Source organism: Antechinus flavipes, chromosome 2 (assembly GCF_016432865.1).
Source record: "Antechinus flavipes isolate AdamAnt ecotype Samford, QLD, Australia chromosome 2, AdamAnt_v2, whole genome shotgun sequence".
In the NCBI taxonomy this organism is placed as follows: Eukaryota; Metazoa; Chordata; class Mammalia; order Dasyuromorphia; family Dasyuridae; genus Antechinus; species Antechinus flavipes.
In genome coordinates, this window is record NC_067399.1 from 347,650,900 (window position 1) to 347,666,378 (window position 15,479).

The 15,479-nt window shown below is 36.0% G+C and overlaps 1 protein-coding gene across 6 annotated transcripts in view; it reads left to right on the plus strand.

Annotated features, from left to right (window-relative positions):
- The window catches only part of MTA1 (metastasis associated 1), a 255,336-nt gene that overhangs the window by 205,970 nt on the left and 33,887 nt on the right, over nt 1–15,479 (plus strand). For all 6 annotated transcript variants that reach the window (XR_007950699.1, XM_051977993.1, XM_051977995.1 and 3 more), the window contains 3 exons: nt 168–357; nt 3,429–3,518; nt 14,555–14,707. Coding sequence is in view for 5 of the 6 variants with exons in the window: in XM_051977993.1 (XP_051833953.1) it covers nt 168–357; nt 3,429–3,518; nt 14,555–14,707 (433 nt within the window). In the remaining variant the exon portion in view is untranslated. The remainder of the gene's footprint in view (nt 1–167; nt 358–3,428; nt 3,519–14,554; nt 14,708–15,479) is intronic.

Genomic DNA, 15,479 nt, shown 5'->3' on the forward strand with positions numbered 1-15,479 from the left:
ATTTCTGTTCTAAACCAAGATTGTTTGAATTCCTTCATTAGCAAAAAGACTGAGTTTGCCAAAATGTTGTTCTTTTCTTATAAAGATGTTAATATTTGTAAAGCATCTCTAGAACAAAAATGAATTCCACATATTATAATTTGTTTGTTTGTGTTTCCCATTATTAGAGTCCTCATGGCATCCCCGTGCGGAACAATGGGAGTCCAAAGTTTGCTATGAAGACAAGACAAGCCTTCTACCTACATACAACCAAACTGACAAGAATTGCCAGGCGCCTATGTCGAGATATATTGCGTCCTTGGCATGCAGCAAGACACCCTTACATGCCTATCAACAGTGCTGCTATCAAAGCAGAATGTAAGATTTCCTTGGCAATAACAGTTTAGTTAAATTTCTCTTAAGGTCAGTTACAAGTCCTATAGTTACCTGACCATGATTCTTTGTGTGAATGGAATTTTGCGTGAATGGTTTTTTCGTCCTTTTTATTCCAGTTCCAATATTACCTACCTATACTTGAGAGTTCAGTTTCCTTGCTGAAGGGAAGGAATAATATATAGTAACCACTAAAGATACATACTGTTGACTATAAATGTTACATTAAGAACAGTTAACAGGGCTTCTCACTTGAAGGGACTAAACTATTGACAATAGCACTTGAAGATAGTGAAACCATGTGGAGTAATAAGAGAAAAGTCCACACAAAATATCAATTAAAAAGGAATTTACAGACTATTTAGTTTTTTCTGCTTTTGAATAAGAATGATTACTTATATAAAATTCCTAGAAATGGTCATCAAATCATAGCTAAAGAACTGTTGTGGGGGAGCCCACTATCCCCAAAAGTAGCCCTTTCCTTTTTTTTTTTTTTTTTTTTTTTTTTTTTGATAGCTCTAATTATTTAAGAATATATTCCTTGCTTTGAGCCAAATCCATTCCTTGTCGTTTCTATCCATTGCCTGAGTCAAATAGAATAAAACCACTTCTCTTTTTTGCATGATAGCCTAGAAACCTGAAGACAAATATCATGTCGCTTTAAGTTTCCTCTTTTCCTAAGCATTCCTAATTACTTTAACTGATTCTAATATAGCACGGTCCCCATTTCCTTTTTCATTCTTATTTCCCTTCTCTGGCCTTGTAGTATTCTTAAATCATCCTAATTAGGATGGAATTTAGTCTATAACCTGTACTATTGTGCTTAAGATTCCTTTCTTAATGAAGCAGGCTGAGGCTACCATATCATGATGATTAGTCATGGAGCTTGAAATCTTCAGATCGTTTTCACAGAAGTTGGATAAATAATTTAGTCGTGCCTTGTTCATCTTCTACTTTCAAGTAGAACTTTTTAAAGTTGATTTTTTTAAAACTTCAACTTTCATTAATCTGTTTGAAATTTCATCTTATTAAATTCAATCTATTATTGTAGACTCCTGAGACATTTTTAATCTTGATTATGTTATACAGTACATTGTTCCCTCTGTCTTCATGTTTCATTCATCTAGGTCATTGATAAGAAATGTTATATAATACACACACAAAGGAGACAAATCCCTGAAGTACTCTATTATTAATAGAGGTAAAGGCAAAATTCAGTTAATATCTGAATCTAGTCATTCAACCATTCCCAAATTCAATTAACTGTACCATTGTCTAGCCCTTTTATTTTAATTTTGTATGCAAAGGCAGCATGAGACTTGGTCCAGTACTTTTCTAGAGTCTCTGTCAGTAGTACTTCACGGATTTACCAGTGTCGTAACCTTATCAGAAAAGAAACAAGTTATTCTAGATTGGCATGTTTCATTTCTAAATGATATCTTTCTAGAATTTTTCTAGGAGTTGGATTTAGTCTTATAACTAATGAACACTTTGCTCTAGCCCTTTTTAAAAAATAAACTACTATTTACCTTTTTCTAACACTTTGTCTGCTGTTTTAAAAAGACTGGCAGAACCACAATGATATCCACTGATTTTTCATTGTTCCTTGAGGTTGTTTTTTTTGTACTTGGTGACTTTAATTTGTTGAAGGTAAGTATCTTATTTATTTGACTTATCCTAAATAAGTCATTTTTCTTGAAAAAGAAAAGAGAAAAAGATTTGAATTTTGCTTCTCTGTGTGTAGCAATTGTTTTGTTAGCTGTTAATGTCCAAACCACTCTAAGCATTGTTATTAATGTTTTGGTCCTCTTGTTTTGTTTTGTTTTGTTTTATCCTTATGTTCACGACTAGCCTCAGCTCATATTAAGTATTTGCCATCTTGACACTATTCTTACAAGACCATTCTGCTTTTTGGTATTAATCTTCTCTTATGTACCCTTCCTTTCATCATCTTTTTGTGCAATTTTAAAAAAAATCTAAGTTGACATATTATTCTCCTATGAAAGCCATTTCTTTTAATGTACTTCTCTCCTTACTGTAATTTTTTCACATATAGAATTTTATTCCTGAGGATTTCCCATTCTCTCTAGGCTGACTGTACTTATGGAATTTAGTACCATTAAATCTTATTTATCTTTTCTCTTAGTGTTTTCAAGTATATTCTCTTCAAATCTAGAATAATACTCATATTATTCTTCCTTTTCCTTTCTTCTTTCACAGATTGTAAAATGGAGTGGTCAGCCTTCCCTGAACTTCCTGGCTGATGTTCCCATCTTCTTCATTGATCATTTTTTCCTCTTTCAGATTTAGGTCCAAAACAGCAGTTGAAGCAAACTGGAATGAAGCAAACTATGCTTTTAAGACAGAAAGACCTTCAGAAGATGTCAGACTAATTGTGGCATCTCTTATTTTATTTCTATTTCAGTAAATCCATACTATACACTCACAGGAAATATCAAATGTTATTGATCTACACTCAAATGTTCCTTTACTATTTCTCCTACTTTGCCAGCATCTTATATTCTTCCCTCCCACCTCACTATGTACATTTTGATCCAGTGATACTGACCTCCAGACTTCCATGAACAACGCATTCCATCTTAGAGATCTGGGCATTTTCTTTTTGTCCCCTGAAATGCCCTCCTTCCTGTTCTGATCCTTCTGGCTTCCCTTCAAGTCCCAATCAAAATTTCACCTTCTACTGGAAACCTTTCCTAATATTCTTAATCCTAATTTCTTCCCTCTGTTAATTATTTTCAATGTATGTATTTGTTTGCTTGATATTTCTCCTTTATGGCAGGGACTGTCTTTTTCCTTGTATGTATTCCCAACTTCTTAGTTCAGTCCCTAGTACATAATAAGTGCTTAATAAATTCTTATTGTTTTTTTTGACTACTATATTTCCCTATTCCACTTCTTCAGTTTCCCAAATGAGTATGTTTTCTTAATTAATAATTGGAAGTTGATCTTGATTTGAATTATTTAGTATTGAGACTGCTGAATAATAATAAAGTAAACATATAGCATATCTAACCCTCAAATAATTATCTTGATAGGTACTGCTCGATTGCCAGAAGCCTCTCAAAATCCACTGGTATTAAAGCAAGTGGTACGAAAACCTTTGGAAGCTGTGCTCCGGTATCTAGGTAAAAATGCTGATGGGAATCTTGGTATATGATTAACATTTCAAGCTAAAAAGAGTAAAAAAATTGGGAAAAATAAGTTTTTTTCTCTTCCATTGTCCATTTCATTTAACCTAAGGAGTTACCCTTTCTTTAGAAAGAATATAGGAGTAGCTTTTCTTTCCCCATAGCAGACCATAGAAAAGACTTAGGATTTTTCACACTGGCTTGACTTTCAGTATTTTTACCTCTTGACATATATTCAAGAAATGATCAGGGTGTGCCTATTCATAAGTTGGCAGGTTTCTTTTAGTTTCCTTGACATTAGTTAGATTTCATTAATTAGGTTCTTTTCGAAAAAATGAGTCAGGTGAAATTAACTAATTGTTATTTGCCAAAAGAGAGCTAGCATAGTTGTGCTTACCATATATTACTTCTCACTTCCTTTAATATGCCTTAAAAAAGACTCCACATTTCCCTGAAATGGAAAAACAAAGAACTAACTCTTTAATAAAAAGAAGTCCAGAAAAACTTGAATGTACTGAATCTAATCTTGGGAAAAAATGAATCAGATTAATACTAATAGCATGAATAGTATATTATGGGCTAGATATCACCTTACATCATTTTCATCAGGATTTAAAAGTCTTGTTTGTCTATATTGGATGAGATTGGATAAGGACTAAATGGTTTAAGAATTACATTTCTGCCAGTATTAAATCCTTCCTCATGGTATGACTGTGCATACTGGATTCTTAATGGTTATTTCAGATTGTTGGAATCCTTACAAACTGCTAACTAATTAGAGTTGATCTAATCTTACAAGAAGATGTTTTGGGCAGAACCTGAAACAAGGTACTAAGTAGAACTAATTAGTACAATGCTTGTGTTTACACCTTTACTCATTGGAGTTCACAAGTATGCCAGCTTCACAAAGTAAACTTTGTATCTTTATGAGTTCACACCTCCCTTGAAGCTCTTCGGGCCAGAGAGCACTATGGGAGAAAACCCATAATCCCTCTCTCTCATATCCCACAATTCCTCCCTCTTGGATAAAAGAAACAGACAGAGGCTCTCGGTCAGATTTCAGTGGAGTTACGCCAGAAGCCCTCTCTCCGCGGCAAGGCAAGAGAGAATACATTTTTTCTTCTTGGCTGGCTGGTCGCAGAGGAGAGTTCAGCTGGACTCGAGAGGAGCGACTCTGGTGCAGAGAGCACTTTGACGGATTTCAGCGGAATTACGCCAGAAGCCCTTTTTCCGAGGCAAGGCAGAATATATTCCACTTGGCTGGCTGGTGGCAGACGAAGAGTTTTCAGAGGATAAAGCTACGAGTGGAGAGTTCGGTGGACAACCAGATTCATCTTCATCTCACACCACTGTGGTGGCTGGGCTCCCACACTTCCCCACTGAGACCAAGCTGGTCTGAAAGACTCACCAGAAAGCTAGCCGAGCCCCAAGTGAAGGAGACAAGAGACTCATTCCATCTCTGTGTTGGTCGGAGGCTGAAGAAAGCAGAGGCAGAGGCTGAAGGACAGAACCTTTGGATTTGGAGACATCCGGAGGGCTCTAAGCTAAACCGGCTATGTTTTGAGAAGAACAAGAACTCCAACATTTGAACTCATAACATCAGATGAACACAATATCTAGTAGGTCCTAATAAACGAACTGGTAAGGTTTCAAATAAAGTTATAGGATCAGATATGCAATCCATTTAACACTTAGAGATCAGTCTACAACATTTGGAGGAGTTTATTTCTCTAATACTGGTTACCAGGCAATGGTACTTTTTGTCATGGGAAGTCATGAAAACCCTTTACTATAGTAGTAGGAAAGAGCTTGATTTGATAGTGCAAATATAATGATAGACCTCATTGGGACTTAAAAAATCACTTGTTAGAGTTTTAAAAATTTTTAAACAGAAATGGTTTTTATTTCCCAGATTGTATATGCTCCTAGTAAAAGAGGCTCCTTTACATGATTTGGGCAACAATTGACATATATGAATCCTTATTCCTCATTAATCACAGACTTTTCATAACTTTTCATTATATATTCTATAATTTCTTGTACATGTTTTTTTCCCTAATTCCACAATAAAGGATTTAAATTTTCTTAGGAGAATTTGCCACACTCTTTTAACATTTAGAGGTTACAATTACAGCACTTCTATTATCTAATTGTGACTAGAATGTCATATATGAAGTCAAGAAAACCTGAATTTGAATCTTGTCTCAGAAGCTGTGATGAAGTGTGATGCTGATCAAGTCACTTAAACATCTTTCAACCTTAGTTTTCTCATCTTAAAAATTGGGATAAAACATACTGGTAATACATAGAAGAGGAACTCCCAGAGGAAATGAAGTAAGAAATTTAAAATGAGATAAAAGTGCTGGAGGAAACTAATGGAAAGAGAATAAATAATTTAGAAGGTGGTAAACATTGTCTAAATATTGGATTTCCTGAAAACTAGAAAGGCTAAGCAGAAGTTAAGAACTCCTAATGCAGCAAGAAATAACTGAATGAAATCAAAAGATGGGGAGGAGAGGAAGAAGAAGAGAAATAGGTTATCTGCTATCAACAGTAATTGTCTTGGACATTGGGGAAATGCCCATCAATTGAGGAATAGTATTATGTGATTTTGATGGAATACTATTATTCCCTAAGTGATGAACAAGATGCTCTCAAAAAAACTTTGAAAGACTTTCATGAGGTGATACAAAGTAAAATGTACTATGTACAAAAGATCAATATTGTAAAATAATCAATTGTGAATACTTAGCTATTCTCAGCAATACTATTATATCCAGTTAAGCCCTGAAGAACTTAAGATGAAAATTGTTATCCATAGCTAGAAAACTGATATATATTGAAGCATACTTCTTTAACTTTATTTTTCTTGAGGGGTACTTTGGTGTTGTTTTGGGATTTGGGGGGGGGTCTGTGTTTTCTTTCACAACATGACTATTATAGAAATGTTTTGCATGACTACATATGTCTATACTATATTCATTTGCTAGCTTTCTCAATGAGGGGGAATAGAGAAGGAGGAAAGAGAATCTGGAAATGGAAGGGTTTTATTTATTTATTTATTTATTTTAATAATTATAACTTTTTATTGACAGAACTCATGCCTGGGTAATTTTTTTTTTTTTTTAACAATATTATCCCTTGCACTCACTTCTGTTCCGACTTTTCCTCTCCCTCCCTCCACCCCCTCCCCTAGATGGCAGGCAGTCCTATATATGTTAAATATGTCGTAGTATATCCTAGATACAATATATTGTGCAGAACCGAACAGTTCTCTTGTTGCACAGGAAGAGTTGGATTCAGGAGGTAAAAATAATCCGGGAAGAAAAACAAGAATGCAAACAGTTTACATTCATTTCCCAGTGTTCTTTCTTTGGGTGTAACTGCTTCTGTCGATCATTGATCATTTGGAATTGAATTAGATCTTCTCTTTGTTGAAGAAATCTGCTTCCATCAGAATACATCCTCCTATAGTATCGTTGTTGAAGTGTATAATGATTTCCTGATTCTGCTCATTTCACTTAGCATCAGTCCATGTAAGTCTCTCCAAGCTTCTCTGTATTCATCCTGCTGGTCATTTCTTACAGAACAATAATATTCCATAATATTCATATTCCACAATTTATTCAACCATTCTCCAGTTGATGGGCATCCATTCATTTTCTAGTTTCTAGCCACTATAAACAGGGCTGCCACAAACATTTTGACACATGTGGGTCCCTTTCCTTTCTTTAGTATCTCTTTGGGGTATAAGCCCAGTAGTAGCACTGCTGGATCAAAGGGTATGCACAGTTTGATAACTTTTTGGGCATAATTCCAGATTGCTCTCCAGAATGGTTGGATTCGTTCACAACTCCACCAACAGTGCATCAGTGTCCCAGTTTTCCCACATCCCCTCCAACATTCATTATTTTTTCCTGTCATCTTAGAATGGAAGAGTTTTAAAAATGAATGTTAAAAATGTTTTTTACATATAACTGGGGAAAATAAAGGGGAAAAAAATTAACTTTTAGAAAACAAGTCAAATAAAGCTTGATTCCTGAAAAATGTGCATGTTAAAAAAGAATACTAGAATTCTAGAATGAATACTAGAGTTCAAGAAATCATAAATCAAAACATGGCAGAAGGAGTGCAGAGTTAACTCCTGAAAGGAATCCCACAGGGAAAGTCCCAGAAATATTATAACCATAATCCAGAGCTCTGACATCAGAATAAAAACAGTTTAAGCATCCAGAAAGAAACAGTTGAAGTACCAAAGAATAATAGTCGGGAACAGACAAGACTTGGCAGTTTCTATTAAGAAAAGAGAAGTTCTTGTATTACAAAGACTTGTATTCCGAAACCAAAGAATATAGAGACTTAACCAAGAATAACTTATTATGCAAAACCGAAATGAGTCTTTAAAGGTATGAAGAAATTTTAAGCATTTCTGATTTAATCCCCCCTTCCCCAAAGACCAGAGATGAGTAGGAATTTTACATACAAACACAAGAGTCAAAAGAAAACTCAAAAAATGTCAAAAGTACTGCAGTTAATTTATATAGGCAAACAGTGAAGGCTAGCAGAGCATACATAGTGGCATAAACTTCTGGGCATTGTAATCCAGTGGAACAATGTAAGTTCTTGTTATTTTGAAGAGGCAAAAGCATGAGAGCTCATGAAAAAGAGCTCAGACTAAGAAATTCATTTTGGGTTCCAGAGAGGGGTAAGAGTCAGTATCTAAATGTGTGCCGGGCAGTGTAAAGAGAAGAGTTGCAGTAGCATAGTGGCAATTTGAGAAAGAGAAATCCTTGTAAACGTTTTTGCAGTCAAATTCAGAAACTATAGTCTGGATGTTCTCAGGTTTGGCTTTAGTGAATATAGCCTCCATTTATTAGGAAAAAAATGATATGAATGAAAAGGACACATTTTTATCCTACTTACAGATCAGTGGAAAGAACAGCCAAGAGTTAATTTTCCCTTTTTCTCTTTCTGGCCTTCCCTCCTAGATATTAAAGACCTAGTTCCTAAATTTCTCTTTTAAAGTAGTTTCTAATATCCAATTTTTAAATATAAAATTATTTTTAGGCACAAAATTTAGTAAAAAGAATGAAGGTAAAAATAGCACTTAGCTTGAAAAAGGGTGTTAGGAATATTAATTAGTTAATATTATAAAGTGCTTTGCAAATCTCTCCATGCTGGAACTGCATTTAGGGCCCCTGCTCTTTTGTGGTTACAAGTCCTGTAACTCAGAACTGTGCATAGGCAAAAGACCATTTATCCAACACCTCCACTCCCTGATTTGTGGGGTGAGAGTTTCCTCTTAAGTCCTGTGTTGCTAGTGCTACAACATGGGCAATTACTAACCTTGTGAAATAGACCTTTCCTCCTGACTTCCTAAATTGTCTTGGCCTAGAAAATTGTTTTATCTCTTCTCTTGGTTCTGCTACTCCAGAATTTCATTTGTGGTTATTTTATAACTGTTAGAAGGGGAATTTGAGAGAACTTAGGTGAATGCTTCTTTGCTCTTCCATCTTGGCTCCAGGTGCTTAATTTCTAGTAATTTTAGTTGTCAGTTAAGAGTATTTTATGTTTATTATTTTACTTTTATTTTTGGAAATATGTGACATTCCCCATACTTTTTCATTTAAAATGTTTGTTGTTGTTTTTAAATAACAGAATACTGTTCAAATGAGGAAGCAGTATGGAGTGAAGGGTATGTTCAGGGAAGAATAGTAACTGGTGTGAGGGCTGCCAAGTCCTTTTCAGGACAGCTTTCTGTCTTTACTATACAAACCTCACCTAACTCTCACCTATGGCTCCAAGAAACTACAGTGTGAACAATGCTGTTCTCTCTCCCTTTCTCCTCTCACTTCTGATAAACCGGATTGAGTTAAGCAAAGGGGCTCAAATCTGTTGGGGAGGTAGGGGGATGTCTGCACCAAGAATAGGAAGACTTCTCCTGTTGCAATGAGCTGATGAGAACAGTGTGCTCGAACAGACTGAAATGAGCACTGGGAAGCACTTAGAGCTTGGTTAGACACTAGAGATGCCAAGGTCATTCGCTGAATCTCCAGTTGTTTTGACTCTGTCCTGCCACCAGTGATGCCTCTGGAAGAGAGTGAGGCTTTGTGCAACACTGTCTCACTTAAATTCAGTTTACATTAATACCCATACAACTTTACCATTTCTACCTATCTCAGAATCCTGTGGTGACAAGCAATTAACAAGCAACAGTTGTGGATATATATGGAAGCTCTAAGCACACCAGTGGCCCACGCCATATGATCATCCTATCACTGGGATTCAGCACTCCCTGGATGTCTGAATAGCCTTTTAAAGATCACCTCCTTTTGGTGTACAGAAGGAGCTAGAAAGGGAGCACGAAAAATTGTCTGCTTACCTAAGCCTGGCCTGAATACCACAATAGGCAGGGATACCACTCTATGACCAAAACTTAAAAAAAAATTGGACAACCACTTCTGCAATTGATTCTGTTCACCATCAGAATATGGAATGTGCAACACTTAAAGATGACACAAAATCCAGTAGACCTGAAAGACAACCCTTGTTGCAAGAGAACTCAGCAGGATATCACATCCAACTAGCAGCCCTGAATGAAACAAAGCTGACAAATGAAGTCCAGCTTACAAGTCAGAGCTAGACATTTTTCTGGAGTGACTGAAATGAGGGGGAGCGATGTGAAGATGGTATAGATTTGGCAATCAAAACTAATTCACAAGCTTGTGTGCCTCCCAAAAGGAGTGAACAACAGACTGCTGACAATATGATTGTCACTTGCAAGAAAATACAATGCCACCATCCCTATACTCCTACCATGATGAACCATGGTAAGATCAAAAAAAAAAATTTTATGAAGACCTCGAGACCCTTATCATTTGTGTGCCAAAAGAGGATAAGCTTAATAATTCTGGGTGACTAATTTAATGCTAGAGCAGGTTTAGACTACCAGACACGACAAGGAGTCCTTGGGAGGAATGGAGTTGAAAATAGCAAGAGGAATGATCACTTAACTACTAAGATGTGTGTATTTTAGTAATGACAACCTCATTACCAATACTTTCTTCTATTTACCTAAATGTAATAAAACTTCGTGAATACTCCCTCATAGCAAGTCTTCTGAGAGCCTTGTGGCTTTAAAGGGAGCAAAGGAACAGTCAATATGGTGTTTCCTGCTCAACGGCTCCAATAGAAATTCTGGGGCAGAAGAGAGGTCTGTATACAATGTTTATAGATCTGACTGAAGCCTTTGATACTGTCAGTCATGAAGACTTTATAGAAAATAATGTCAAAATTTGCTTGCCCAGAGAAGTTTATCAGTCAATTTCAAGATGGCATATTTGTCCAAGTTTTGGGCAATGGACAATGCTCCTGAGCTTTCCCAGTCGCCAGAGGAGCAAAACTAGGTTGTGTTCTTGTTCCCAAGCTTTCTAGCATAATGTTTTTTCAACCATGTAGTCAAATGTTTTCAACAAGGACAAAAGTGGTATCAAAATCAGCTATCGCAATAATGGTGAATTCTTCAACTTGAAAAGGCTATAGAACTAAAGTGGAGGGTATGTAGGTTCTTTTGTTCGCATATGATTATTCACTCACTACAGCCTCTGAGGCTGAGAAGCAACAAAGTATAGGTTCATTCTCTTGCTTGTGCTAATTTTGGCCTAACACTTAACACTAAGTAAACACAGGTACTTCTTCGGCCAACATCACAACATCAATAAGTGGAATCATTAGTTACAGCAAATGGAGAAGTTTTGAATGCTGTGGATAACTTTATTTTACCTTGGAAATATACTTTACAGGAATGTACACTTTGATAATGAGGTTGTCAGAGATAGCTCAATGTTTGGGAGGCCCCTAAAAAAAGTGTGAGAGAAAAGAGGTATTAGACTGATTACAGAGGGTCTGCAGAATCATTATGCTGAAGTCATTTTGTATGCCTGTGAAACCTGGATACAGTATATTAGTGTTATGCCAGGAAACTGCATTTCTCCCATTTATAATTCCTGAAGCAGATTCTGAAGATCACCTGGCATGACAAGATCCCAGACATTGAGGTCCTTTCTCTAAACTGCCAAACATTCCAATTCCTCTATAGAGAATACAGCTCTGTTGGGCTGATCACATTGTTCAAATGCCAAATTTACACTTGACAAAAACTGTTTTATATAGAGCTCACAGTGGGCAAACACTCCCAATAGCATTCAGAAAAAACAAACTCAAGGTCTCTCAAAAATTTTAGAATTGATTGCATCACGTGGGAGACACTAGCACAGGACTTCCCAGCATGTGTACCTTCATCAGAGAAAGTGCTCTGTGAGCAAAGCAGAATTGAAGTAGCTCAAAAGAAATACTAGATGCATAGGCAGTCCATCCCAAATGTTCACATGGACTATTTGTGCCCAACCTGTGATAGAACATTCTAAACTTGTATTGGTCTGATCAGCCACAATTGGAAACACTATAACTTGACTCTAACATAGCGTTATCATTTTAGTCCTATTTGAGAACAAAGGACAACAGCCAATCATTTCTATCCTTCTTTAAGCCATCTATGCTTTCTCCTACCCCCACCATCTCAACTAAGAATTTTATCTCATATTTCACTGATAAAAAAAAATTGAGACCTTTAGTCATGAACATCCTTTTCTCTTCATTTCACATTAGTCAGATCAAAAAGTGATCCTTCTTGCCAAGGCTTTAATAGAAGAGGGAGATGGCTACATGGAAGACGATTGGAGTATGAGAATAAATGTGGTTGTGTTGGAGGCAAGCTCCATGGTTTGTTTGGTTAACTATTGAAGCAGTAACAGGATGAATTCTGTCTTTCTATGCTCTGGTTCATCACATATCCATTAGGATTAGCTCATGTCCTCTTTGAAGTAGTTCCTATTTTGAACATCCCAGTCTCAAGAATAAGCTAGTTTAAATAGAAAGTATATGTTTATTAGATGAACAACTTGTATCCCTCTTAAATTATCATCCAACATTTGCTTGAAGACCCAGTTATAGCTTATTCTACTTTTGAATATATTTAGCTGTTATGTCTACTTCTATATGCAAGTGAAGTGAATTTGATTTGAGAGAGGGAGAAACTATGCAAGGTCACTACCCTCATTTTCTTCTTTGGGGCTATCTGGTTTCAGTGACCAGATATCAGCATAATCTTGGCCTTTTTAAACTGAAGTCTTTAATAGGTGTCTGTTTACTGAGGCAACCTCCCAATCAGTGATTAAGGATAGATAAGAAAAAAAATGAGATAAAGAATGGCTTTTTTTTTTTTAACCTAGCAACCTCCCCCCCCCCAAAAAAAAAAAAAATAGATAGATAGACAAAGAAAGAAAGAAAGAAAGAAAGCAGTCTGGAAGAAGAAGACCCTCAGCATTTCTGGCCAAAACCAAGACCCAATGGGCTTGACCTTGAATCTTTTGTGTTGGCCAATCAGTGGAGTAAGAGTGATTTGGGTTTAAGGCATACTCCTTTAAAAAGAAATCAAGGAAAAGAGGGAGGGAAGAAAGCTAGCTGGCTGTGTTGCTAAGTCCTCAGTGGAGCAGTTCTTACTCACAGAAGTTATTGTTTGTCTTTCATTTGCCATGACATATAACTGAATGGGAAGTTGCCTCAGTCAAACTGAGACTTATTTAAAGACTTTAATTTAAAAAGGTCAAGGTCTCCCACTGCATACAGGGCCATCTACATCCAGGTCCTGGTCTAGGTCTGGCCACTAGACCCAGATGTTCAAGAGCAGAAAATAAAACTGATGACCTTGCACAGTCTTCCCTCACTCAAAGTCAATTCATTTACATATAATGCCATTACCTTCCTTATACCATGGATGTCTTCAAGAATGAAGAACAATCAACAATCTATCTCTATTGATCCTAGTTCTGCTTTCTACAAGAATTTTCTGCAATGATGTAAAACTTCATTTGAATCTCACAAGTATAAAATTTTTTAAATATACTAAAGATAGAGATGAAAGTTTTTGAATTTAATTCTAAGGATTGTGTTGAACTAGTGTATGAAGTGATAACTATAAGATAACTTGGTTTTCTTCTAGGCAAGACACATAGAACATAAAGATATGAAATGCTATGCTTTTATAGAAATAGAATGCTATGATTTATAGAATGCTATGATTTTATACATTTAAAGAATTCTTGGCACCCTGAAATCTTAAGTTGAAAGGGAGGAACACATTTAAAAGCCTATATTTATTCAGCAACAATGTATATTTTTGGTTCTACAAAATGGACCATAGCAGATTTTGGAAAGAATCCTCACAAAAACTCATGGTAATATAACATAGGACTCATTGCTCTAAGGCAGTTTTAGAAAGACCTACATTTTTTACCAAAAAGGAAAAAGAAATATTGGGCTTTTTTAGAACACATGATAAATGCATCAGAAAACTTACAAGATATTTTTTGGAACAAGCAGATACCATTTCACATAACAATAATAAAGGTTGCTAAATAGAATCTCATCTTTGGATTTATTTAATGTAACTCAAAATGATTCACTAAGCTCTAAAAGTACCTTCCTGGGTGACATCTATATATACTCATTCAACAGTATGTCAACAAGCATCAAAAGAATGGTTGAGTCTTGCAGAGTTTTTGGTAGAATTTGGAGAGTTATGATAATAATTCAGGACCGGAATTGTGATACCAGAAATTATGTAATGATTATAACCAAAAAGTGCAAGCAACTTGAATGATATTATATAAGGAAATGGAGACAGGGAGGAAGGAAACTATGTAGCATGTCATGATAAGCTGTAAAAATTTAGCACATCCCAAAAACCTAAAAGTTGTGACCTGATCACTACAATTATATATCTCATAAACGCACTACCTTAAATTAACTGACAGATTCCTACATTACAAACACTAAGTCAAAATATCTGAGATTTCAATAAATAAATTCTCCATTTTTAGCATGAAATTTGTTTCTTCCCTTTAAATGGATGGGTATGAATTTAGAACTTATCCTTATTTAGTATCCTTATTTGGTGCTTTTTTTCCCCACAGAGAGTCATCCCCGCCCTCCAAAGCCAGACCCCATAAAGAGTGTGTCTAGTTCTCTCAATAACCTTACTCCTGCAAAGTCAACTCCAGTCATTAATAATGGGTCCCCAACCATCCTGGGCAAGAGGAGTTATGAACAGCACAATGGCATGGATGGTAAGTATACATGTGTATGATTTTAAAGGAGTTGGGACTGTCATGAATTTTATACTCATTTGGGCCTTGAGGGTATTTATGTGGGATTTGCTTTGCTATCTTAAGTAACTGTTTTTATTTTGGCTAATGACTATTGTGGGCTGAGGAGATGGAAAAGCATCACTTCTCTCTTTTTACAGTGATTGTGAATGGAGAGAGATCCTTTTCTCTTCTTTGGGGCTTGAGAGTATTTATGCAGGTATTATCAAATGTCAGTTGACCAGGGGTGCTTATATGGGTCTGTGAACTCTCTCTTTCACACACATACACGCAAGTAGTTTTTGACAGCAGTCTCAAATTGATTTTCTTCGTAATCTTTTTGCGCATTTAAAAACATTCTTTACCAGGAGCCAAGTGGTTGATACCAAAAAGGTTAAAACTTCTGCCATAGATTATTTCTTAGTTGGCCTGTAATCTTTCTTTTATGGTGGGCAAGTTAAATCACTACCACGTGAATTGACTCATTTTCCTTATCTGTCAAAAAGTGATTAAAAATACCTATACTGTCAGTGAAAGAAGGAAGGAAATAGGCATACACTGCCTATTGTGTGCTAGCTAAGTGTTTTTTACAAATATTATCTCATTTGATCTATACAATAACCCTGCTAGGTAGTCACTATAATCTTCATTTTACGATTCAGGAAACTGAAGCAAGCAGAGGTTAAGTTACTTGAGGGTCACACAGCTAGTATCTGAGGCTGGATATGACCTCAAATCTTCCAAAATCCACCTC